This window comes from Suncus etruscus, chromosome 2, assembly GCF_024139225.1.
Source record: "Suncus etruscus isolate mSunEtr1 chromosome 2, mSunEtr1.pri.cur, whole genome shotgun sequence".
Taxonomy (NCBI): Eukaryota; Metazoa; Chordata; class Mammalia; order Eulipotyphla; family Soricidae; genus Suncus; species Suncus etruscus.
The window spans coordinates 32,793,831-32,821,324 of record NC_064849.1 but is presented as its reverse complement, the minus strand read 5'-3'; the positions used below and the strand labels follow the sequence as shown (position 1 = coordinate 32,821,324).

Genomic DNA, 27,494 nt, shown 5'->3' with positions numbered 1-27,494 from the left:
ATTGCTTGGTGTGGCCCAAACCAATACTTCCAAACAAACTTTTAGGGGGGCTTTTAGTCCACACCCTATGGTTCTCAGGGGTAACTCCTGGATCCGCACTTCAAAATCACACCTGACTGGCTTGGGGACCATATAAGATGCCGGGGATCAAACTCAGGTCATCCAGTTGCAAGGCAAAAGCTCAGCCCTCCTCCCCCAAAATTCTAAATAGTCAAGCTTCAGAGTCACCCACTTAGTAGTAAAAATAAAGATAACTATTGTTGGAGCCTGGAGAGATAATACAGTGGGTGCTTGCCTTGTTCATGACTGACCCAGATTCTATTCCCAGCAATTCGTATGTTCCCCCAAGCTACCAGGAGTGATTCCTGAGTACAGAATCAGGAGTAAGCCCTGAGCACAGTTTGGTGTGCCCTCCCCAAAAAATAACAACTTTTGCTTATGTAAATGGGGTCAAGGGTTTGTTTTTCTTGCTGCCCAAATGGTTTATTCTAAAAACTGCAAAATGAGCCAAAGGTTTTGCTTCTTTAGGTGACTCTGGTGACCCCTGGTGGAAGAGTGGGTGATGGCCTCCATGCACTTAGGACGTGAGTACCCTTTTTTTCTGAGGGGAAAAAGTTGGGAAGTGGCCTAGGATATTGGGGGTGGGTGGGACATGACCCTTATTTAAGAGCTCCTCTTGGAAGCTCCGTCCTCCTATTTACTTTCTCCCCTTTTCCTCAGGTTCAGGTCTCCCCTCTAGTGAAGACCTGTTACGTATGCAGCAAGGAACAACCATGTGCAAAGTGAGGTCCAAAAGCTGGAAAAAACTAAGATTTTTCAGGCTTCAGGAAGACGGCATGACTGTATGGCATTCCCGGCAAGTTGGAGGCAGTGCCAAGCCCAGCTGTGAGTAACATGGGGGCTGAGGGATGGGCACATGAATGGGCATGCAGAGGGACCCTAGAGCGAGGGTGGGACCTGCTTTACCATGGCCCCTCCTGTTGCTGCCTGCCCGGAACTGATTATCAGCTTGCAGTGTGGAAATCAGAACAGTCTTCATGTCTCAGGCTAGAGAGAACATCAGAGTAAGGCCCTTGTTTTTTATTTGTCAGACTTTGATTTAATCCCAGGTACCACGCAGAGTCCCCAAACACCATTAGGAGGGGTCCCAGAAGGATTAGCTGGTACTGGTACTGCTGGATGTGACCCAATGCCTCCCTCCTCCTTTGAAAAAAAAAACACACACAAAACAAACACCATTTGACTCAGGCTTTTTTTTTGGGGGGGGGGGGGCTTTTTTTGGGCCACACCCTGTGACGCTCAGGGGTTACTCCTGGCTATGCATTCAGAAATTGCTCCTGGCTCGGGGGACCATATGGGATGCCGGGGATCGAACCAAGGTCCATCCTGGATCAGCCATGTGCAAAGTAAATGCCCTACCACTATGCTATCACTCCAGCCCCTGACTCTAAGGCTTTTATGAGGATGAAATTGAAATTAATTATTTCAGCTACAGAGCCTAAAGCAGGGGGGCCAGAGAGATAACAAAGGTGCCTGTCTTGCACCTGGTGGACGCGGGTTCAATCCCCAGCACCTCAATGGTCGCCTGAGCCCACCAGGAGTGATCCTGAATTTTAGAGCCAGGATTATGTCTTAGGCACTGCTGGGTGTGGCCCTAAAACCAAAGAGGGGCCACATGGGACGCCAGGGAATCGAACCATGGTCCTTCCTTGGCTAGCGCTTGCAAGGCAGACACCTTACCTCTAGTGCCACCTCACCAGCCCCAGGAGAGATTTCTGAGCTGAGAGCAAGGAGTAACCCCTGAGTGCCTCCAGGTGTGGCCCCAAACCAAACCAAACCAAATAAAAACAAAAGGAAAAAAAAAACAGTTATTGTCATTGCCATCATATTAAACACAGGATCTTAGACATTGAACATTTGGAGTAAAGCCCGGGTTCTGCCACTTTTTAAATGCAATAAACACACTAGCTATTATACTGTTTTAGTTTATTTCTTGTTTGAAATGTCTACCCCAGTGTCTACCCTATCCATCGCCGTGATTCAGTGGCAACCAGAAACCAGGTTGTGTTTAACACATTAGCTATTCCAATGAAAATAATTTAAGTATTGGGGGGGTCAGAGAGCTAATATAATGGGTAGGATGTTTATTTTGCTTGTGGCTGAGCCAGGTTTGGTATCCCATATGGTTCCCTGAACCTGTGAGGAGTGATTCCTAAGTGCAGAGCACAATCAGATGTGAGCCCCCCCCTCACCAAAGATCGAAATTTAAATATTAAGGGGATGGAGCCATAGCACAGAGTGGAGTAAATTTGCCTTGCATATGGCCAACCCAGATTTGATCCCCAATATCCTATATGCCCCCTAACACTGCCAAATACTCCTGAGTTTAGACCTGGGAGTAACCCCTGAATACCGCCAGGTACGGTCCAAAAAACAAACCAAACCAAAACAAAACATTTCAATATTGAAATCCACAGAATAATCTGTTTGTCAGGCTGGAGAGATGGTACAATGGGTAGGGCACTTGACTTGATGACCCAGGTTCAATCAATAGCACCATACATATATGGTCCCTTGAAAACCCCCAAGAATAATACCTGAGCTCAGAGCCAGGAATAAGCACTGAGCACCACTGATCATGACCCAAAATGACAAAAATAAAGTGTATTGGTCAAATATATATTCTCTTTCAGAGAAGGCATTGGATGGGATTTACATTAGAGAATAACCAAAGCTCAGGGCACACAGCCTCCCTGGGCTGGGGCAAAAGGATTTCTCTGACTCCCTCCTAGACATCTGAAATAAGGAAGCTGTGTGGATTTGGGTCAGGGGTTTGGGGAACCTTGCATCAGGATGACTCCCTGAGCACAGAGTGAGGGGTAGCCTCTGGGCCTAGTGAGTGTAGTCCCTAAACAAGACAAAACAAACAGAAAGCAACTTCAAAAATATCATCAAAGTCAGCAAAAACCTGGACCTGGAGATCTGAACATTGGACATTGCTACTTCGGTGTCACTGCAAGACTCTTTCTCTGTCTTTAGTGCTCCTATCTATAGTCCTCTTGCAATCAGTATGAAGGCTGACAGGGAAAGGACTATCCTTATTAGAGAAGAGCCCCCTTCGGTATTCATTATTGTGATTAATGCTAACCTGCCAGCTGTAGCAACAAATAGGACTTACCATTTCTGCTACTGCCCCACAGACTTTAGTTAGTTTGTTTTGGGGTGGGCCATACCCTGCAGTGCTCAGGGATGACTGCTGGCTCTGCACTCAAGATTACTCTAGATGGGGGCCGGGAAGGTGGTGCTAGAGGTAAGGTGTCTGCCTTGCAAGCGCTAGCATAGGACGGACCGCGGTTCGATCTCCCGGTGTCCCATATGGTCCCCCAAGCCAGGGGCGATTTCTGAGCGCATAGCCAGGAGTAACCCCTGAGCGTCAAACGGGTGTGGCCCAAAAACAAAAACAACAACAACAACAAAAAAGATTACTCTAGATGGTGATTGGGCAACCATTGGCCAGGGATAGAACCCAGGTTAGCTGCATTCAAAGCAAGAGCTTTACCCACTGTACTGTTGCTCTGGCCTATAAATGTGTTCATCTGTTCTATGTGTTATCCTTATGGTGGCTATGATCATTTAGAATGTTTGAAAATTGGGGCCGGAGAGATAGCATGGAGGTAAGGCGTTTGCCTTTCATGCAGAAGGTCATTGGTTCGAATCCCGGCGTCCCATATGGTCCCCCGTGCCTGCCAGGAGCAATTTCTGAGCATGAAGCCAGGAGGAACCCCTGAGCACTGCCGGGTGTGACCCAAAAACCAAAAAAAAAAAAAAAAAAAAAAAAAAAAAAAGAATGTTTGAAAATTGATAAAATCCATTGTTGTGTGTGTGTGTGTGTGTGTGTGTGTGTTGATTGTGTGTTTGGTTTTGAGCAACATCTGGCAGTGCTCAGGATTTCCTCCTATGCTCAGGAATTACCCCTGGCAGGGCTCAGGGTATCATATGGGATGATGGGGATAGAATCTGAGTTATTTCTCATTTCTTTATTGACTTCTTTGTTATTGCTGGCTTGCATTTTGTCTTTAAGTTCATCTATGCAATTCTTTTTTTTTTGTTTTTTTTGTTTTTTTGGGCCACACCCGTTTGACGCTCAGGGGTTACTCCTGGCTATGTGCTCAGAAATCGCCCCTGGCTTGGGGGGACCATATGGGACGCCGGGGGATCGAACCGCGGTTCTTCCTTGGCTAGCGCTTGCAAGGCAGACACCTTACCTCCAGCGCCACCTACCCGGCCCCCATGCAATTCTCTATGTGTGTAATTCTGCTACTGTGGCTTCCTAGCATGTTTTTTTAGTTCCCTTAGTTCCATTTGTATGGATTCTCTCATTTTCTGATAGAGTTCTTTGAGTTGGTTGAATTATTCATCTATGAATTTCTCTTTTTTTTTCTTTTTGGTTTTTGGACCACACGTGGCAGTGTTCAGGGGTTACTTCTGACTCTGTGCTCAGAAATTGTCCCTGGCATCCTCAGGGGACCATATGGGATGCCGGAGATCGAACCTGGGTCCATTCCAGGTTGGCTGTGTGTAAGGCAAACTTCCTACTGCTATGTTATTCATCCTGCCCCATCTATGGATTTCTTAATTCCTTTGGCTAGTGATTCTTTGAATTCCATTGCTAAGCATTAAATGCTGATCTTAGGTCCTCATCTATGAAGTTTGTGCATTTGGGGGGACTTGGAAATATGTTAGAATTTCTCTCCATATCCCCAGCTGCTGGGGTCTTCCTTAGTTTTCCCATTGTTTTTGCATAGGGTGGTTTGGGGTGCTGGAGTTTCAAGGTGTTTTAAAGAGTCGTTTGTTTAATTGTGTAAGAGGTGGTTGGAGGTATATTTGTTCTGGGGTTTATTTATTCTAGATGAGTGAGGTTACCCAAGTATGGTAGAAATGTGACAAACTAGTTTGTTAGGTTGTTCTTCTGGTTTGGGGGCTTTATATTTTCTAAGGGAGAAAGAAGTTGGTCCTGATCTGCCTAGGTCTGTAAGGTATAGACTGAAGTATCAGAAAAGTTTGTGGGACAGCGGGACTATGGCCAGAGTGTATATGTACAGATCTGTACAGATCTCACTGACCTCTTCTGAAAAGGAGGAATATGAGCTTCTGGCTATCAGCTACTGGGGATGCTGTGGGGGCAGTAGGGAGAGGGGTAGGGAGACTGTGTTTACACACAGTCCTTTAAAACCTGCCTTTAGGTTCCCTCTGTCCCACCCCACCCCCATCAAGCTAGAGTCTGCAAGGTTGGGGTGAAGAGGGTTTATGGGGAGATCACCTGAGCAGGAGGGGCAAAGGACTTCTGGCCAGCAGCTCTGGAGACGAAGTGGGGGCAGATGGGGGAGGAGCCGTTTACACTGGGATCGAACCTGAGTTGACCACATGGAAGGCCAATACCCTGCCCACTGTGTCATCTCTCTGGCCCTTTGCACCTGATGCAGAATAAGCCCTCTTATCCCTCCCAGGCACTGCCTCTCTCTGCATGAAGGTTGGGGGGTCCTACCTTTCTGTGGGTTCCCAGAGAAGGGGGAGTTTCAGGTTTCTGACTTTCCATCCCTGTTGCAGTGCCTCATTTCCAGCAGCCTGATTCCCATCTCTCTCTTCGCTCCTGGCAGTCTCAATCTCTGACGTGGAGACAGTGCGGTTGGGTGTAGAGTCAGAGCTTCTGCGCAGCCTGGAAGATGAGCTACCCCTGGATCAGGGGTTCACCGTTGTCTTCCATGGCCGGCGCTCCAATCTGGACCTGGTGGCCAACAGTGTGGAGGAAGCTCACATCTGGATGGATGGCCTCCAACTGCTGATACATCTTGTCAAGAACATGGACCAACAGGAGCGACAGGACCAGTATCAATAGGACAGAGTCAGCAGGGAACAGGGCCTGGGGTTGCAGGCTGATGAAGGACACCTTAAAGTCCAGATGAGGCAGGCAGGGGTAGCTCAGGCAGAAGAGTGAGGGAGAAGAGGCCAAGGGCAGGTTTGGATGTTTAGGGTCACAAAAATATACCCAGGCAGGGCTGGGCAAGTTTCAGGCCCCCTGGATTGAGGGAAAAGCTGCTGGGAGTCACAGGACAATGAAATGTGAATCTCCATGGAACTAAAGATTCCAAAGGTTTCTGCCAGAAAAAAGTGAAAAATGATTCTGCAATATTCTGTTTGCAGAGGGTTGGGAGCTGGGATGTGAGGGCAGAGAGATGGCATAGTAGACAGAGTTCTTGTCTTGCATAGTAGACAGAGTTCTTGTCTTGCACCAGGTTCAATTTTTAGCTCCCCAAGTTTCGACAGGAATGCAGAGCCAGGAGTTAGGAGTAACCCCTGAGCACTGCTGGTTTGATCAAAAACAAAAAAAACCGACCTACATAAAAATGAGCATGAGTCAGAGAGAGAGAGAGTAAAGCAGGTAAAGCATTTAATCCCCAGCACTGCAAGTTCCCCTTAGCACTGGCCAGGGTTCTCCTGAGCATAGAGCCAAGAGTAGGCACTGAGCACTGTTGGGTATGCCCTCTCCTCACAAAAGAAAAGGGAGAATAAAAATAAACAGAAGATGCTAGGAGCTTGCAAGAGGCCAACTGGAATTCAATCTCTAGCATTCCAAATGGTCCCCCAAGCACTGCCAGAAATAATTCCTGAGAACAGGAATAACCTTAAGCATCACAATGTGAGGCCTATAAACCAAAAATCCTGGGACCATATGGAACACCAGGGGATCAAACAGCAGTCCATCTTAGGTTCAATACTTGGCATTCCATACAGTCCCCCAAACACCATCAGGATCATTTCTGAGTGAAAAATCAAGAAGAAACTCCTGAATATCACCTGATGTGCCCCCACCCAGAGTCCATAAAAATATAATTAAAAAATACCATCTTCGGGCCCGGAGAGATAGCACAGCGGGTTTGCCTTGCAAGCAGCTGATCCAGGACCAAAGGTGGTTGGTTCGAATCCCGGTGTCCCATATGGTACCCCGTGCCTGCCAGGAGCTATTTCTGAGCAGACAGCCAGGAGTAACCCCTGAGCACTGCCGGGTGTGGCCCAAAAAACCCAAAAAAAAAAAAAAACAAAAAAACCATCTTCAAGGCTGGAGTGGTGGTACAAGCAGTAGGGCATCTGCCTTGCACACACTAACCTAAGACAGACTGCTGTTTGATCCCCTGGTGTCCCATATGGGTCCCCAAGCCAGGAGTGATTTCTGAGTGCATAGCCAAACAAACAAACAAAACAAAACAAAACAAAACAAAAAAAAAACCATCCTCTCAAAGAAAGAAAAAACAGAAACAAGATGCCAGCAGCATCAACTGCTAAACAGTAGTAGGAAGCATTCTTTAGAAAGGGCTTACGTATTGAGTCATTTCAAGTTTCCTGGTATTTTTCCCCAACTGCCTATGCCAATTCATTGATTCATTAGTCATCTTTAGGCAGCCTGTATCTGGCATGCCCCAGTTCGAGTGATTTGTAGCTGACTAAATTCTGTATTGCTTTCATTAGCCAAGATGGTGCTTAAGTACTGGATAGAGTATAAAAACTGGATACTTGGATTATCTGCAGGTGTTCGTAGGAAGGAAAAATCTTTCCTTCTAGGGGAAAGAAGAGATTTATTTTTTAATAATATCTTTATTTGGGGCTGGAGAGATAGCACAGTGGTAAGGCAATTGCCTTGCATGCGGCCAACTCAGAATGAACTGGTTCAATTCCTGACATCCTTGAGCTTGCCAGGAGCAATTTCTGAGCACAGAGCCAAGAGTAACTATTTAGCATTGCCAGGTGTGGCCCCCAGACCAATCAATTAAGAAATAACTAAATATATAAACTACTTTAAAAATAATATCTTTATTTAAACACCCTAATTACAAACATGTTTATAGTTGGGTTTCAGTTATAAAAAAGAACACCCGGGCCCGGAGAGATAGCACAGCGGTGTTTGCCTTGCAAGCAGCCGATCCAGGACCTAAGGTGGTTGGTTCGAATCCCAGTGTCCCATATGGTCCCCCGTGCCTGCCAGGAACTATTTCTGAGCAGACAGCCAGGAGTAGCCCCTGAGCACCGCCGGGTGTGGCCCAAAAACCAAAAAAAAAAAAAAAAAAAAGAAAAAAGAAAAAAAGGAACACCTCCCCCCCCCCTTCACCAGTGCAACCTGGTGCCCCCAATCTCCCTTCTCCCCCATGCCAGGAAGGAAGAAGCATTTTGGGAATGTGTAGCAAATGAGTAGAATTGGAGCAGAAAATGAGGAGGGAAGGCAGCCCTGTGGAAGGGGGAAGCATGATTAGAGTGTAGTCCCAGGGTTGGAGTTCAGCAGGTAGAGCATTTGCCTTACACACAGCCAATTTGTGTCCAATCCCTGATACCTCATAAGGACTCTTGAGCACTGCCAGAAATAAGCCCTAGGGACTGGAGTGATAGCACCGTGGTAGGGCAAATTCCTTGCATTTTGCTGATCTGGGATGGACCCAGATTTGATCCCTGGCATCCCATATGGTCCCTTCCCTCTCCCCCACCCCCACCCCCATGCCTGCTAGGAGCGATTTCTGAGTGCAGAGCCAGGAGTAATCTTGAGCACTGCCGGGTGTGGCCCCCAAGCCAGAAACCAACCAATCAAACAAACAGAAATAAGCACTGAGCACCACTGGATATGGCCCAAAATATCTCCCAAAATGTTAAAGTTCAGATACAGGGCATGAGAACCACTGTGGGGCTCCAGTACAGTCAAATCAGTGGGGACAACAGTGAATTTAACTTCTCTGGGAAGGACTCTCCATAGCCAGCTAAGCTGCACAATAACCAAGGAATTAATGTGGACAAGGAATGTGGAAAACTGAAGGTAAAATCGGGGGAAAAGTGTGGCTCCGGGCATGCACACAAATATCTTTTGCTCATGCCTTAACTCCATCCCAGATGGTTGAATGACTTGTTCCAACGTGGAGATAAGAACCAGGATGGCCGAATGACTTTCCAGGAAGTGCAGCGCTTGCTGCACCTGATGAATATAGACATGGACCAAGAATATGCCTTCCAACTTTTCCAGGTGAGTGTCCTAGGTGAGGATTTCAGAAGTCAGAACATTGTTCCCCTCCATCCACACTCACTGTTGAACTTCCCCCTAGGTGCTGGGTTTGATGGGAGACCCAGAACACACAGCGTTCTCTCTCTCTCTCTCTCTCTCTCTCTCTCTCTCTCTCTCTCTCTCTCTCTCTCTCTCTCTCTCTCTCTCTCTCTCTCTCTCTCTCTCTCTCTCTCTCTCTCTCTCTCTCTCTCTGTCTCTCTCTCTCCTTACTTGTTTGTTTTGGGTTTGGTGGCCACACTCAGTGGTGCTCAGGGCTTTCTTCCAGCTCTGTGTTCAAGGATTACTATTGGCAGGGCTCAGGACTAAATGCAATGCTGGGGATCAAACCCGGGTCAGCCATGTGCAAGACAAGATTCCTATTCATTTATTGTACTTTTCTCCACCCTCTTTATTCTTTTGTTTTGGTTTCTTTTACTTATGCTTACTCCTGGCTCTGCACTGAGAAATCATTCTGGTGATTCAGGGGACCATATAGGATGCTGGGGATTGAACCCAGGCTGGCATTGGCAAGGCAAACACCCTACCCACTGTGCTATTATTCATTCATTCTTGTTGGAAAGGTAAAACAACATGTTATTATCAAGGGGCTCCTTTTCCAAGACTTTGGGCAATAGAAAATGCCAACAATGGGGCTGAAGAAATAGAATGGAGAAAGTTTAAAGCACTTGCCTTGCATGCAGCCAGCCCCAGTACAATCCCTGGCCCATTACGTGGTCTCCTAAACACAGTAAATAGTGACACCCAAGCTCTACTGGATGTGGCACCTGAAAAACAAACAGAGTTATCTTTGGACCTTGTGGGGATTGGAGGAGAATTTTACTCCTCTTTTTTGGGGGGAAGCCACACCCAGTGATACTCAGGGTTTACTCCTGGATATGTACTCAGAAATTGCTCCCTGCTTGAGGGATATGGGACACCGGGAATTGAACCCTGGATGTGGGGGTTATGTGGAATCACATTTGAGGCTTTCATTTCCAGATCACCATTCTGGAATAATTTCAGAATTATTTCTGGTAGCAAAGAGGTTCAACTGCTTACCTCTGCACCCCTTTTTGCAGGCTGCAGACACCTCCAAGTCAGGGACGCTAGAGGGTGAAGAATTCGTACAGTTCTACAAGGCGCTGACAAAGCGCCTGGATGTGCGGGAGCTATTTGAAAGCTTTTCGGCTGATGGGCAGAAGCTGACCCTGCTAGAATTTGCCGATTTCCTTCAAGAGAAGCAGAAGGAAGGGGAGCGGGCAGCGGACATGGCCCTAGAGCTCATCAGTCGCTATGAGCCCTCTGAGAGTGGTAAGAGGCCCAGCAGCTAGTCCCTGGGCCTTGGCAAAGGGAGGAGACCATGAGGGATGAAGCCCAGTTCAGTGGTCTGAGTAGCTCTTCCTTGATAATGCCACCCTCCATCTTCTGGCACTCAACCCTCCTGTCTTCATCTCATCTAGACACTTCCTGCAGGAGGGGAGTCACTTCCTGCCCAGGTAAGACAAGCATCTCCTCTGCAGTACCAAAACATTCCATGGTCCCAAAGACCACTATTCCCACCCTTCCCAGACACACACACACATACAGACACACACAGGGCCTACTCCTGGCAGAGCTCGGAACCACATGAAATGCCTAGAATCAAACCTGGGTCAGCCATGTGCAAGGCAAATACCCTACCTATTGGAGTATTTCTCTGGCCCTCATCATCTAGCTTTTAACAAGTTCAGTATATGTATGCCTCTTCTGTTTTCAAATATCCAAATCGTTTTTCTTTTCATCATTATTATATTTTTTGGAGGTACACACCCAGCAGTGTTCAGGTTAGTGGGATTATTTCTGGCAGTGCTCAGGGGATCATGCAGTGCTGGAGGCTGAAGTCAGGCTTCTGGAATGTATGCATTTAACCCACAGGCTCTCTTGGCCCCGCTGCACTTTATCTTCAATAGAGCCCTTGCTGCCCTTTCATAGTGCTACATTAGCTGTCTGAGTCAAGCAGTTTCTAGATCAAGGGCCACCACCAGGGATGCCTTCGCATCTCCAATTTTCTTTTGTTTTGTTTTGTTTTGTTTTTGTTTTTGTTTTTGTTTTTGGGTCACACCCGGTGGTGCTCAGGGGTTACTCCTGGCTGTCTGCTCAGAAATAGCTCCTGGTAGGCACGGGGGACCATATGGGACACCAGGATTCGAACCAACCACCTTTGGTCCTGGATCGGCTGCTTGCAAGGCAAACGCCACTGTGCTATCTCTCCGGGCCCTCCAACTTTCTTTTATTTTTACTATAGTTGAGTTTTGGATTTTTTTTTTTGTGTGTGTGTATGGGCCATACCTGGTGGTGCTCAGGAGTTACTCTTGGTTCTGCATTCAGTAATCACTCCTGGCAGCGCTCAGGGGTACTGGAGGTCAAACCCGGGTTGGCTGTGTGCAAGGCAAGAGCCTTAACTGCTCTACTATTTCTCTAGTCCTCTTCACGGTGGTTTATATGTGTAAGGGACTGAGGCAAGTGGTATTCAGGAAGCCCAGAAGTTCCCTTACTGTCCATCCCCTCACCTATGACTCTTAGCTAACTAGGCTAGCAGGTTAATGCAAGAGCCTGAAGACACAATGATGCTTAGGGCCTGCAATGCTAGGGAGCCTCCAGGGCTGCACCTGGAAATTAAATCCAGATCAGCTGCATGCAAGCCTTGTTCCTTGGCTCCTCTTCTTATCTCCCAGACTCAGTCCTTCATTTATTTATTACTTTGGAATCCATAACTTGGTGTGTTCAGTCAGGGGCTGCTCCTGGCTCTGTGTGCAACAGACTCAGGGACCATGCGACACCTGGTAGGATCGGGAGATGATGGGATAGAACCTTTGAGCTTTCTCTTTCTCTCTCTGGTTCAGTAGATTTTTACTTTTTGTTTAGGGGCCATATCTAGTGATGTTCATGATTTAGTCCTGGCTCTGCACTCAGTGATCACTCCAGGTAGGCTTGGAGGACCGTAAAGGAAGCCCAGGATTGAATGTGGGTCTGTTGTGTGGAAGTCAAGGGCTTTACCCGCTGCTCTGTATCAGTCCAGCCTCTTATTATTATGGTTTTGGTTTCTGGGCTATACCTGGCAGAGCTCACGGATTACTCCTATCTTTATACAAAGGGATCACTCTTGGTGGACTTGGGGGACCCTATGGATGCCAGGATGGAGCTTGGGTGTACAGTGTGCCAGACAAGTTCCATAGCCACTGTTACTATCTTTTGGTTCTCTTCCCATTCTCTTTTTGTTTGTTTGTTTGTTTTTTATGGCTACATCTGGTGGTGCTCAGGGCTTACTCTTACTCCTCGCTTTGCACCCAGAAATCACTCCTGACAGGCTCGGGGACCATATGGGATGCCAGAGATCAAACCTGGGTTGGTCCCAGGTTGGCAGCATGCAAGGGAAACACCCTACCAGTGTATCTATTCTATTTCTTTCTTTTTTTTGGGGGGGGTGTTTGGGCCACAACCAGTGGCACTGAAATTGCTCCTGTCAGGCCAGGAATAAAACCCAGGTTTGTCCTGGGTCGGCTACAAGCAAGTCAAATGCCCTACCACTGTGCTATCTTTCTTGCCCCAATATTCTATTTCTTTCTTTTTTTTTTTTTTTTGTTTTTTTGGGCCACACCCATTTGATGCTCAGGGGTTACTCCTGGCTAAGTGCTCAGAAATTGCCCCTGGCTTGGGGGGGGGACCATATGGGATACCAGGGATCGAACCCCGGTCTTTCCTTGGCTAGCACTTGCAAGGCAGACACCTTACCTCTAGGGCCACACCCGGCAGTGCTCAGGGGTTACTCCGGGCTGTCTGCTCAGAAATAGCTCCTGGCAGGCACGGGGACCATATGAGACACTAGGATTTGAACCAACCACCTTTGGTCCTGGATCGGCTGCTTGCAAGGCAAACGCCACTGTGCTATCTCTCCGGGCCCCCCTATTCTATTTCTTATGGGCAAGTCACTCAACCCAAGTGAGACTCAGTTTTCTTGTCTCCAGGGTACTTACTCATACATAAGTTTTTGTTTGTTGGTTAGTTTTGGGTCACATCCAGTGGTGCTCAGGGGTTATTCTTAGCTCTGCACTCAAGAATCACTCTTGGCAGGGTTGGGGGATATGGCATATGTTATATTGAGAAACAAACTCGGGTTGGCTGTATGCAAGACAAATGCCCTACCTGTTGTACTATCATGCCAGCCCCTCATGCACAATTTTTGATCTCTCTGGACTTACCCTCCTATTCCTCTGCTCCCACCTCCCCACACAGGAAAAATGCGGTGTGTCCTGAGCTTGGATGGTTTCCTGAGCTACCTCTGCTCCAAGGATGGGGACATCTTCAACCCCACGTGCCTCCCCATCTATCAAGACATGACTCAACCCCTGAACCACTACTTCATCAATTCTTCCCACAACACCTACCTCGTGGGAGACCAGTTCTGTGGCAACAGCAGTGTGGAAGGATACATAAGGTACGATGGAAAGGAGGGGAGACAGGGTCCTTCCCATGACAAGTGGTGTCAATGACTAGTGGGATGGAAAAGGTTTCTTGGGGCGGGATGTTGAGGATCCTACTACCCTAGAGCTTGGAGGAGATGCTGAAGTCCAGGCATGAGTGAGATCCTACTGGCTAGTGAAGTTTCTCTCCCTCCCACAGACTTGTAAAGTAGAGTACCTGACAATTAATTAAGACATTAATATTTTGGGCCAGAAAGATAGCACAGTGTTAGGGCATTTGCCTTGCACATAGCTGATCCAGGATGGACTGTGGTTTGAATCCCGGCATCCCATATAGTCCCCTGAGCCTGCCAGGAGTAATACCTGAGCGCCTCTGGATGTGACCCAAAAACCAAAAAAAAAAGTTTAATTTTTTTTGAACCACACCTGGCAGTGCTCAGGGCTCACTGGCTCACTCCTGGTGGGCTGGGATACCAGGAATGAAAATTGGTTTGGGTGCATGCAAAGCAACCTATCACTTTGGCCTCTGGGTGTTTTTGGTTTGTACAGGGTTGACTCCTGACTTTGTGCTTATTTCTGACAGGGCTTAGGAAAACTATATACAGTGCACAGAAGCAAACATGGGTTAGTTACATGCAAGGCCTTACCTGCTGTAATTTCTCTCAGGCCCAACCCAGAGGACCTGGCAGTTATTTCAAACAACTAGATAAAAGGAAATTCCAAATGGAAAAGTAGCTGAGCTCAGGCACTCCAAATGGTGCTGAAGTCTGAGACCTCTCTAGGCACTCAAATTCTTGCTTTCACTCAAGACTCTGGAGTTAAGGAGTTAGCTACTCTCTGCCTCAGTTTCCCCATCTAAAGGGGCTAACAGGGCCCATTCCATTGGGGTTGTGAGGGGTAAATGAGAGAAACCAGTTGTCAGTAGCTAACAACAGCACCTGCCTTTGTCATGACTGAGCCAGAGATTAGACTAAAGAGCCATGACAGATTTCATAACTATAGAGACACGTGCAGCAGAGTTTCTGGAAGGCCTCAGGGGTCCTTCTAGACTCTGGAATCTAGAGGTCTTCCCAGAGGGGCCCAGTAACTAAGGATGGTGAAAAGTTAGCTAGGCCCAACCCTTAGAGCACCCTGAAATAGAGGGGGCAGCTGGCAGAGGAAGGGTTGGGCTGGGAAGGGTGGAGTGGAGGAGGGTGCAGGGAATCCGATGCCTCTGAGCGTGGAAAAATGCCCACAGTGATGCCTCATACCTTGATCCTCTTTTGTCCCTTGGAATTGGATGGGGTGTTTGCAGGGCCTTGAGGCGAGGGTGCCGCTGTGTGGAGGTGGACGTATGGGACGGACCCAACAAGGAGCCCATTGTTTACCATGGACATACACTCACCTCTCGCATTCTCTTCAAAGATGTCTTGGCTTCTGTCGCCCAGTATGCCTTCCAGGTAGGCACTGAAAAACAGTGTCACTGGAGAACTATGTCCCTTCAGACAGGAAGGTCTTGGAGCAGGGAGGGGCACGCTCACAGGTAGGATACAGTTTCTGGGAATCCATGGAGCCCATGGTCCAAGTTCTTGTTAGAGGTCAGTGACTGGTGCTCCTCACTTCCTTCTGTCACCCTCTGAAAGAGGGTGGATAGAGGGCAGAGAAAGTGGCCCAAAGGGCTGCGGGGTGAACAGGAGCCAGTGCCATCCAACCATATGAAGTACCAGAGTGGCAGAAAATGTCTTATACAAGCCTGAAAGTAGGATCCAAAAGAGGCCTTTAGATTTTATTTATTTATTTTTGCTTTATGGGCCACATCCGGTAATGCTCAGGGGTTACTCCTGGCTATGCACTCAGAAATTGCTCCTGGCTTGGGGGCACCATATGGGATGTCGGGGGATCGAACTGCAGTTCGTCCTAGGTTAGCGCATGCAAGGCAAATGCCCTACTGCTTGCACCACTGCTCCAGCCCCTAGACATTATTTTGGGGGGATATAGGGGTCACACCCTGCAGTGGTCAGGGACTACTCCTGCCTCTGCGTTCACTCCTAGCAGTGCTCAGAGGACCATATGCAATACTAAGATTGATCTGGATTTGTTGCTTATAAAGCCAGCACCTTCTTTGCTATTCCCGCTGTGGTCCCAAGAGTAGCTTGCTTCTATTTATTTATTTATTTATTTATTTATTTATTTATTTATTTATTTATTTATTTATGTTTTGGGGCCACACCCGGTGATGCTCAGGGTCCCCTCCTGGCTATGCACTCAGAAGTCACTCCTGGCTTGGGAGACCACATAGGACGCCGGGGGATCGAACTGTGGTTCCTCCTAGCCTAGCTTGGGCAAGGCAGATGCCTTATCACTTATGCCACTGCTCTGGCCCCTATTTATTTATTTTTATTATTTACTTATTTATTTGCTACAATTTGTAATGTTCAGGGCTAAATCCTGACTATACTCAGGGATCACTCCTGTTAGTGCTCCAGAGATTGACTGGGAGGTCGAGGATCGAACCCGAGTCAGTCTTATACCAGGCAAACACTACCTCTTGTACCTCCTCTGGTCCCTCAAGAGTGGTTTTTAGATGGGGGTTGAACCAGACTGTCCCCTGGAGAGGTAGCATGGGTTGGTTGAGTTCATGGTGAGAGTGCTCACAGGTGTCCCTGGGTGGGGCTGTGGGGGACAAGGGAGTTAGAAGTAGGGAGTAGAACTTTTGTCTCTGGCTCACCAGACATCAGACTACCCCGTCATCCTGTCACTGGAGAACCACTGCAGCTCTGAACAGCAAGAGGTCCTGGCCAGTCATCTAGTGGAGATCCTGGGGGAGCAACTGCTGAACACCACAGATGATGACCTGCTGCTTGCCCAGCTGCCTTCACCAGAGGTAGTGACCTCACCTGCTCTCCTCCCTCACCTCCAATCGCCAAGCCTCTCTGCTGCTTGCTCTTCCTAGACATGAGGGCATCCCACCATGTCTTTCTGGCCAAAGCTGAGAGTTGCTCATCATTTACTCCTATTTATTTTCCTCTTCCCTTTTTCCATAGCTTGCTCTTTATGGGGGGAAAAGGGGGATTTGAGTTATACCCAGCAGTGCTCAGAGCTTGTTACTGTGCTCAGGAAATCATACGGGGCAGCAAGGATTGAACTTGGATTCAGGCAAAGCAGATTCCCTTGCCTGCTCTACTATCATTCAGACGCACCACAATGAAAGATTTAAGTCCTCAGAACCTCACAGAAACTTCAGACCAACTTTCAAATACTTGTATGTGGGTGTGGGTTTATGTGTATGTGACAGGAATTGAACCCAGGGCCTCGCACATGTGAGATATGTGATTTGTCATGGAACCACATACCACTCTGAAGTTATTTCTAGGTTTTTATTTGTTTGAGGGGCCACATGACAGTGCTCAGAAGTTACTCCTGGCTCTGAAATCAGGAATCACACCTGGAAGGCTTGGGGGACTATACAAGATGATGGGGATCAAACCCTCGTTGATCTGATCAAACCTTGCAAGGTAAACACCTACCCGCTATGCTTTCTCTCCTGTTCCTGGGCCATAGGCACTTCAGAGGAAGATTCTGTTGAAGGGGAAGAAGTTAAAGACAAAAGAAGATGTAGAAGAAGAGGAAGAGGAAGAGGAAGGGGTCAGTTCCGTGATGGAGAAGCAGCAGGAGGATGAGTTGCAGGCCAAGAGTGAGCTTGAGACACAGGATACAGACAGTAAGGTCAGTGGGAAAAGTGGGCTTTCTGCACTGGCCTTTGGGCAGGAAGGATAGTATGATGAACAGGTGGCTTGCATTGCACATATCTGGGCAGTGCCCTGTAGGGTTCCCTAGGCCCTTCAGAATGATCTCTGAACACAGAGCCAGGAGTAAGCCCTGAACATCATTGATTGTAGCCCTTTCCCCCCAAAAAGCTCCTTCTTCCTAATGCATAGGCCTCAGAATGTGCACGTTAAACCTTCCTACTTTACAGTGACTTCCCAGTCTTTAGAGCTCTCAAAATCTTTTTTCCCAGGGCCAGAGTGGTGGTGCAATTGGTAAGGTGTCTGCCTTGCCCGCACTAGCCTAGGATGGACCATGAGTTTGATCCTCCGGCGTCCCATATGGTCCCTCCAAGCCAGGAGCAATTTCTGAGTGCATAACCAGGAGTAGCCTCTGAGCGTCACCGGGTGTGGCCCAAAAACCAAACAAAAGAATATTTTATTTTCCTAATAATACTTCTGTGGATATTTGGGAAAAAATATACTTATTTGAACCATTCTCACTAAAGTGTCCATTTTGTGTATTTTTTTTGTTTTTGGATTTTGGGTCACAGCTGGTGGCGCTCAGGGGTTACTCCTGGCTATGTGCTCAGAAATAGCTCCTGGCTTGGGGGGACTATATGGGATGTCGGGATTTGAACCACATCCGGTTTCGTGCAAGGCAAACTCCCTACTGCTGTGCTATCTCTCCGGCCCCACTTATATGTTCTAAAGGAGGAAAGATTACCTTTTTTTTTTTTTTTTGGTTTTTTGGTTTTTGGGCCACACCCGGTGATGCTCAGGGGTTACTCCTGGCTATGCACTCAGAAGTCGCTCCTGGCTTGGGGGATCGAACCGCTGTCCTTCCAAGGCTAGCATAGGCAAGGCAGGCACCTTACCTCTAGTGCCACCGCCGGCCCCTTTTTGTTTTGGGGCCACACCCGACAATGCTCAGGGGTTACTCCTGGCTGCTGCTCAGAAATAGCTCCTGGCAGGCACGGGGGACCATATGGGACACCGGGATTCGAACCAACCACCTTAGGTCCTGGATCGGCTGCTTGCAAGGCAAACGCCGCTGTGCTACCTCTCCGGCCCCAAGATTACCTTTTTTTTTTTTTTTTTTCAGACTTCATTTATAATTTATTGGAAGAATAACTTCGTTGTTGGTTGTTGTTTTTTTTTTTTTTTAATGTAATTTTTATTTTGATCATAGTGGCTTACATATTGTTGACAATAATATTTTAGGTATATATTTACATAAAATCAGGGGGGATTCCCATCCCTAAATTGTCCTCCCTACACCTCCGTTTTTGTCCTACCTCCCTTTTCCTCTTCCCTCTCCCCCAGGGCGTCTAGAATATGTGGTCCCCTCTGTATCTAACCTACTACTTAGTAGTCTTGCATCAGTTTGGTCTTGATGCCTCCCTGATTTCCCCCTCTAAGTGGGGGCAGGGCTAGCTAGTTCAAGTTGCGTGGTTTTGCCTGAAAAGGTGAAAATATATAAACTGGGGGTAAAAGTCTAATACCCCGGAGATGGGCAGAATCCTTCTAGAGGTTCTCATCATCGATTTGGGAAATGAGTGAGAGAAAGAATGTGAAACACTCCACCAGTACCAAAAAAAGTGTCAAATATCCAGTGAGGACTCCAGCTATATCGATAAGCACCACTAAAGACAGATAAACAAAATAAAACAAAACAAACAAAAACCAAAAACAACAAAAAACAAACAAAAAAAAAACACGCCGTGGTCTTGAAATAAGAAACCTGGCGTAGCCCCTCTCGAAAGAAAAGGAAGAGAGAAAAGAAGAAAAGTAAATAAATAAATAAATAAATAAGGATATCTGGGGACAACGATTTCAATAATCACAACCAAACAGAGAAATCGACCAAAATAGCTAGGTAAATAAAAATAATAATAACAATAATAAATGAAGGTAATATATACATATACATATACATATATATATAAATGTCCAAGGTTTTGTGTTTTTTTTCTTTTTTTTTTTTTTCCCTTCTGCCCTGGCACAGTAAATATTGGGGTCATTCGAAAAGGAATTCACTTGCCCTATGCGATATGGGGTTTCTCCGTCCTTGGAGTATACTGTCATGGGATCAACTCTAGTCTTTGCTCAGGATCATTACTCTCCCGGTGGTGGGTTTTTTTATTTATTTATTTATTTATTTTTTGGTGTGTGGAAGACTTCTGCTCTGTCCAGGGTGATGCAATCAGAGCTCTGTGTTTAGAGGTCTCAGTATCCGTACAGATCCTGAGATGGGACTTATGGTGAAGTCAGTCTTTGTGAATCTAGAGGTTCTGTTACCTCAGTGCCATTTTAATCCGTCTTCTGTGGTTGGTGATCTTAGTCTTTGCCCTGATCATTCCAAAATACGTATGCACCCCACTATTTATTGCAGCACTCAGTATAATAGCCAAATCTTGGAACCAACCTAGATGTCCAACAACGGATGAATGGATCATCAAGATGTGGTACATATACACAATGGAATATTACATGGCAGTTAGAAATGATACAATCACAGACTTTGCAGCAACATGGATGGACCTAGATCATGTTATGTTAAACGAAGTAAGTCAGAAGACAAAAGAAAAACACAGAATGGTAGCACTATTCTGAAACACCTAGAACATATATTTTACACACAACTAATACCTAACAATCATACAACAGGGTTTAACAGGGTAGAAACTCTGAACACTGTAATAGTCAACATATACGTGGGAGCAGTGTCCAAAATACATGAAAAAGGAACAACGCAAACTCTTGACGGCTCATTATACCACAAAGAAAACAGCAACAACAGAAACAGCAACATAGAGAGAACAGGTACGTAATCAGACCCCCACAACAAAAGCTCACAATAATCCCTTAGAGATCATAAACAGGAACACAAGTATAGAACACCACAGGAAATCACGGACTGCAATGGCAATATACCATAACACTATGTTTTAATTCCTTTACCTTGCTACATTTTAAATAACCTCTCAGCTTTTCTGTCCACAGGCACCCTTAGATACAAAGGGCGGACAAACTAAGATGGCAACTCGGGATACCACACGAGATACCATACCTTGTTTGCAAGACGAGATGGCCACGAGAAAACTCTTTAACATAGACTTTATTTCTAGGTTAAACCTTCTTTTAGGAATTGAAGCACGGGACCAGTCAGACCACCAAAGCAGTACGTGTGACGACGTACAGACCTAAACTACAGGCTCTAGTCATCGAACACATTCAACCAAACCAGCATTCCCTTGCTACTCTCTCCTTTCTTCTCGCTACTTTTTTCTTTTTTTTCTTTTTTTTCTCTTCTATTCTTCTCTTTACTTTTTCCCCTTTCTCTTCTCCCTTTCTACGGTATTTTCTCTTTTCTCTTCCTTCATACCCCTCCCTTATACCTTCCCCTTCCCCCCCCCCCCGGAAATCCAACTATCCCATCACCCCTCAATCCCATCCAGATCTCCCACCATATTAAAACTCTCCACCCTCAGTCCCTAATCTCTTAGGCATCAAGATCGACCTCCTACCCAACGAACCAGTACCCAGCAACCAGGCGAGGGGACACCCAGCCAATCCCACACCTCATCTCCTGCAAGAAAAGACAGCCAACTTCCCTGAAGACTCATGCTACGAGGCCCTCCCTACCATCTCCCCCTAACGTGGACTGTTTCCTGAAACCGGACTTAGGTCCAATAGTATCCCCAATGCAAGAACTCTTCCAAGAATTCCCTGCCGCAAATTTTTACCAATATGAAGAAGGTCAGGGGGAGTGATTGGAAGATGCCTGGGAACCCACACACCACAAGAAAAATCCAAAAGACAACGGGAAAAACTGTACTTTCAACATAGGCATAAGACCTGTAATACACCACCTCTTTACATGTTCTCCTCCAAATGTAAAGTAGTCTCTTGCACCACTTTGGTCCTTTAAAAATTTCGCTAACTCATTTAAGATTACCTTTTTATATGCCTGTTTACCAGTAAAGAATTAAGAATCTGACACACACACACACACATTTGGCATGTTTCCTGGGTTCAACTCCTGGGAATTCCCAAACTGAAAGCAAAAACCCTTTCATAGAAAGTGACCCGATATCCTACCAGAATCAGGTTTCATCTGCGAATGCAGATTGCCTTTATGCTCCCCAGGTTAGGTGGTTTCTGCTGTTTTGTGCATCCTCCTCTTGTCAGATTATAGTCTGTCTAGTCTTCCATTTCAGAGCCAGGGCCCTTTCTTTTTCTCAGACAGGTGAGGCAGTGGGAGAATGCAAGGGCTAGAAGCTTAGGTGGATGGTGGATTTTTTTTTTCCTTTCCTTTTTTTTTTTTGTGGGGGTAGGGAGCATACCCGGTGATGCTCAGGGGTTACTTCTGACTATGCACTCAGAAATCACTTCTGGCTTGGGGGACCATATGGGATGCCAGGGGAATCGAACCTCGGTCTGTCCTATGTTAACACGTGCAAGGCAAGTGCCCTTCCACTTGCGCCACCACTCCGGCCCCGAGCCTCCCCATCTTTTGATGGGGAAGTTGAGGCTTCCTGCCTGTGTTTCTTCTTTCTCCTTTTCTAGAAAGACGAATCCCTCTGGTGCCCATCCCTCCCCTCCGAAGTCATGTACCTGAAGCCTGTGCCGTTCTACAACTTTGCTCACTCCCGGGAGAACTACTGCATCTATGAGATCTCTTCCTTCTCTGAAACCAAGGCCAAGAACCTCATTAAGGACGCTGGTCAGGACCCAAAAGGAGAGAGGAGGGGTGGGGCTTGTGGGTGGACCATACCGAGTGGGAGGGACTGAGGTTGGGGCCAAGAAGACTGGCAGAAGTCTAGGAAAAAAAAAAAAAAGAATGATGGAACCAAGGAGGGGTAAAGGCACATACAAGGAGCTCTTGGTGGTAGGGAAGAACAAAGTTGGACAAAAGGGTGTGAACAGGACATGGTGAGGTTTCCGAGCCTGGCTTTGGTGATGCTGGGGAGATGGATGAATTGGGGCGGTCACCACTTCTCCATTTTCTCCTTTTGCCATTCCTAGGCAATGAGTTTGTGCAGCACAATGCCAGGCAGCTAACTCGTGTGTATCCCAGTGGTTTGAGGACGGATTCCTCCAACTACAACCCCCAGGAGCTGTGGAATGCCGGCTGCCAGCTGGGTGAGGGGGCTCAGGGGTAGGAGAGAAGTCAGGGGTCCTCCAAGGAAGAGAACTTCCAGGGGGGAGGTTTAAAGTGTCTCTGGGGCTCCCTGCAGAAAAGACTAGGTGCCCCCCAAAGTAAAACACTCCCCCACCCCCATTTTCTCAGTGGCTCTGAATATGCAGACAGCTGGGCTGGAGATGGACATCTGTGATGGCTTCTTCCGCCAGAATGGTGGCTGCGGCTACGTACTCAAGCCTGACTTCTTGCGGGATGTGCACAGCAACTTCCATCCTGAGAAACCCATCAGTCCTTTCAAAGCCCAGAAACTCATAATACAGGTGCCACCGGAAGAGGAGCTGGGGGAAAGGTGGGAGGGCAGCGGGCAGGCCTGACAGGGTGGTCCTGGGGAAGTCTCCCCATGGGTTGTGTGAAACTTCACAGGCCAGAGTGAATCTTTACAACTGGGTCCCTACTCAGCTGTGCATTATGGCCTGAACTTTAATCTTAGACTTCTCACTTACAAAATGAGCTTCTTCCCTCTTAGGATGGCTAGTAGTAACTATAAAGCAATTTCAGCAAGGCTTATTGCATAATAAAGGCGATAGAAGGGACTGCTTGTTATTAACATAATTTTTTTGGGGGGAAATCGTTCAATAGGCTGTGGTCATGCTGTGCTTTCCATGATTCTTAGGGTTGATCCTGAGCACCATACAGTCCCCTGAGCAGAGTTTGAGCACTACCTAGCATATCCCTCTTCTCCCACAAATTTCAAATTTTAAATTTAAAACCTTGTTATGTATGTGTGTATGTTTGAACTCAGGACTTTGATCTTGGAAAGCAAGCAATCTACTGCTGAGATTCATCCCTAGCCCCATTATATGTACAATAGATACTGGCTGATACTATATAGATACTGCCTGATACTGGGAGATGATGGTACCATGGTGGATTCAACTTGTAAAAACCCCATTAATGCTAGTGCTGGTGAACTGGCCTCTTCCTTCCCTTCTGGGAAGTAAGCACTGGAGGGGGCTATATGGGCAGGGATGAATGAGACTCAAGGTCCTGGTTGCAGGTGATCAGTGGTCAGCAACTCCCCAAAGGGGCCAAGACCCGAGAGCAGTCCATCCTGGACCCCTTGGTGAGGGTGGAGGTCTTTGGAGTTCGCCCAGATACCACCCGGCAGGATACCAACTACGTGGAGAATAATGGTAAGAGACTGGGCTAGGCTGGGAGGCTGGGCGAGGCAATGTGAAAGCAGACAAAATATAAAGTTCAGTGGCCTCAAAAAGAACTCAGTGAGCTGAGCATAGGTTGTATGCTGCAGGCCCAGGGTTTATTTTTTTATTTTTTATTTGTTTATTTTTTGGTTTTTGGGCCACACCCGGCAGTGCTCAGGGGTTACTCCTGGCTTTCTGCTCACAAATAGCTCCTGGCAGGCACGGGGGACCATATGGGACACTGGGATTCGAACCAACCACCTTTGGTGCTGGATCGGCTGCTTGCAAGGCAAACGCCGCTGTGCTATCTCTCCGGGCCCCAGAGTTTATTTTTGTTTTGTGTGTGTGTGTGTGTGTGTGTGTGTGTGTGTGTGTGTGTGTGTGTGTGTTGTGTGTGTGTGTGAGAGATACTTGGCAATGCTCAGGGCTTACTCCTGACACTGCACTCAGGGATCACTCCTGTCAGTGCACAGGGACCTATATGGGATGCCAGGGATAGAACCCAGATTGGCAGCATGCAAAGCAGTACCTGCTGTACTATTTCTCCAGCCCTATGCAAACCCAGGTTTTTTGTTGTTTTGTTTTTGTTTTTTTGTTTTTGGGTCACACCCAGCAGCACTCAAGGGTTACTCTTGGCTCCACTCTCAGAAATCACTCCTGGCAGGCTCAGGGGACCATATGAGATGCCGGGATTCGAACCAATGACCTTCTGCATAAAAGGCAAATGCCTGGGCCCGGAGAGATAGCACAGCGGCGTTTGCCTTGCAAGCAGCTGATCCAGGACCAAAGGTGGTTGGTTCAAATCCCAGTGTCCCATATGGTCCCCGTGCCTGCCAGGAGCTATTTCTGAGCAGACAGCCAGGAGTAACCCCTGAGCACTGCCGGGTGTGGCCCAAAAACCAAAAAAAGAAAGAAAAAAAAAAAAAAAAAGAAAGGCAAACGCCTTACCTCCATGCTATCTCTCCGGCCCCAACAAGCCCAAGTTTGATTCTAGGCACCTCATGGTTCCCTGAGCAATACCAGAAATAATCCCTGAGCACAGAGCCTGGAGTAGCAGGTGTGGTCCTAAAACAAACGAAAAGAGTAAGTTTGATCATCCATAAAGCAAATGAGTGTCTTAAGTTCCAGAAAATAAACACACTTTTTGGTCTTGTTGTTTTGACTTTTGTCAGAGATCCCAGGTTTCGGGATGGTTGGGATCACCTTGGTCCCTGCCTGGGTCTCACACTGTCCCTTGGCACTTCCCATACCGAGCCATCTGCCAGGCCTTTTTACACACACACACACACACACACACACACACACACACACACACACACACACACACACACACACACACACACGCCCATGCTCACTGAGCCGATGTCTTTCTCTTTTTCTAGAAAGTCATATTCCTCTGGTGCGCATCCCTCTCCTCCATGGTCGCAGCCTCAGTGGTGACAGATTCCAGGAGCAAACTGTTGACTCATTCTGAATGTTCACTCTGAATGCTTAGCACAAATGTCCATTTCCTACCTGTAAAATGCAAATTGCTTGCGACTGGCAAGGGACTAAGACCCAGTTTCCCCATGGTCTATTTTAGCTGACTTTAGGTCCCCAAGGTCACCTGGTGGCACTGCAGATCCTGAGCAGCTTCCCATCCTCAGGCGGTTGTACCACTGGCCTAACTGGCTGAGAATCACGAGGGGGGCTCCCTTCCTACTGAGTACTGTCAGGAAGTCCAAAAGCACATATAAAGTCAGAAGGCTGAAGAGTGAGTGAAGCCACAGTTTCCAGAGGACAGTCACTTTGCTTTCCTCCTTGCGGGTTGTGGGTTCTTTCTTTTCTTTTCTTTTCTTTTCTTTTCTTTTCTTTTCTTTTCTTTTCTTTTCTTTTCTTTCTTTCTTTTTTTGTGGATTCTTTTCTTTTCTTTCCTTCCTTCCTTCCTTCCTTCCTTCCTTCCTTCCTTCCTTCCTTCCTTCCTTCCTTCCTTCCTTCCTTCCTTCCTTCCTTCCTTCCTTCCTTCCTTCCTTCCTTCCTTCCTTCCTTCCTTCCTTCCTTCCTTCCTTCCTTCCTTCCTTCCTTCCTTCCTTCCTTTCTTTCTTTCTTACCATACCCGGTGGTGGTCAGGGGTTACTTCAGGCTCTGAGCTCAGAAATCACTCCTGGCAGGCTCCAGGGACCATATGGGATGCCAAGAATCGAACCTGGGTCCTTCCCTATTTCTCTGGGCCCCATGTATCAGGCTTTTTTTTTTTTTTTTTTTTTTTTTTGGTTTTTGGGCCACACCGTGTTACGCTCAGGGGTTACTCCTGGCTATGCGCTCAGAAGTTGCTCCTGGCTTCTTGGGGGACCATATGGGACGCCGGGGGATCGAACCGCGGTCCGTCCTAGGCTAGCGCAGGCAAGGCAGGCACCTTACCTCCAGCGCCACCGCCCGGCCCCATGTATCAGGCTTTTACATTAAAAAAAATGGGGGTGGGAGCCAGAGCCTGGAATGATAGTATAGAAGTTAAGTTGTTTAATCCCCAGCATCCCATATGGTCTCCTGAGCATCTCCAGAAATAACTTCTGAGTGTAGAGCCAAGAATAACACTCCTCAAATCTTTGCTTTTTTGTTTTTTTGGTCACACCTGGCAGTGCTCAGGGGTTACTCCTGGCTCTACACTCAGAAATTGTTCCTGGCAGGCTCTGGGGACTATATGGGATGCCAGGATTCGAACCACCTTCCTTCTGCATGCAAGGCGAACACCTTACCTCCATGCTATTGCTCCGGCCCCACACTCCTCAAATCTTCACTTCCTTTAGCAGCACTCAGGAGATAAAACATCAAAACCCCACAACCTGTGAGAAAGAAAGCAAAGTGACTATATTCTAAACTAGAGTAACCTTTAAGCACCACTGGGTGTGGCTCAAAACCCAGAAAACTACCTTTAAAAAATAGGGGCTATGCCCGAGTTCTCAGGAACCACACAGGGGACTCTGCAATGACAGGGATTGAAATGGGGTTGACGGTAGGCAAGTCAGTTACCTTAGCGCCTATCCTATCTCTCTGGTTATCCCCCTTGTCTAAGGTTTTAACCCATATTGGGGAGAAACATTAACCTTCCGGGTCCTGGTGCCAGAACTGGCCCTCCTGCGCTTTGTGGTGAAGGATTACAACTGGACCATTCGGCATGAGTTTGTGGGCCAGTACACCCTGCCCTGGAGCTGCATGCAGCAAGGTGAGCAACTGTCCACCCCCCAGTCCCGGCCAGGCCCAGCCTAGCTGGCCTCCACTCATTCAGACATCCACTCCCACAGGCTACCGACACATCCACCTGCTCTCCAAAGATGGCGTCAGCCTCCACCCAGCTTCCATCTTTGTGCACATCAGCTCCAAGGAGGAGGAAGAGGATGAGGCCTAAGGCATGGAGGAGCTAGAGGGAAAGAGCAGCCTCTCTGGCTCCTTGGGCCAAGCTGGGCCAAGACTCAATGGTGGGCATGTTATAGCCTCCCCTTTCCTGACAAGGCAGCAAGTGGAGCTGGGGCCTCACCATCTCTCTCTTCTCCGTCACAACCTTTGGGAATACACTGCCACCTGTCCCTGCTGTACCCTACTGCCATCAACCCTCCTTCCTCATGCTGTAGAAACATGTCACTCCAGGCAAGGACTATGCGCTCCCCTGTCCCTGGCTCCAAGATAGATGGGAGACGAGAATCCAGAGCGGGGCTGGAGAAAACCCAAGAGCGTATCATCTCCAGTCTTGCCTCTAGGAGCTCTAGGCCAAGATTGGACCTCCATGCTGTTCTGTAACCCCCCTGAAAGAGACCATACTACACAGCACTCATAGCTTTGGAGATGAGGGAGACCCCTTTTCACTGCCTGTTCTTTGTTCCATGGGGA

General features: G+C 47.4%; 1 protein-coding gene across 1 annotated transcript; it reads left to right on the top strand.

Annotated features, from left to right (window-relative positions):
- Positions 1–521: 521 nt before the first annotated feature.
- Positions 522–27,494, top strand: PLCD4 (phospholipase C delta 4). The gene is made up of 15 exons (XM_049768027.1): positions 522–584; positions 721–885; positions 5,658–5,886; positions 8,929–9,058; positions 10,156–10,387; positions 13,349–13,550; positions 14,831–14,975; positions 16,247–16,399; positions 17,077–17,241; positions 21,852–22,008; positions 22,311–22,427; positions 22,576–22,748; positions 23,486–23,621; positions 26,683–26,832; positions 26,912–27,494. Exons 1-15 carry the CDS (start codon positions 563–565, stop codon positions 27,013–27,015), a joined length of 2,280 nt encoding a protein of 759 aa, XP_049623984.1. The 5' UTR covers positions 522–562; the 3' UTR covers positions 27,016–27,494.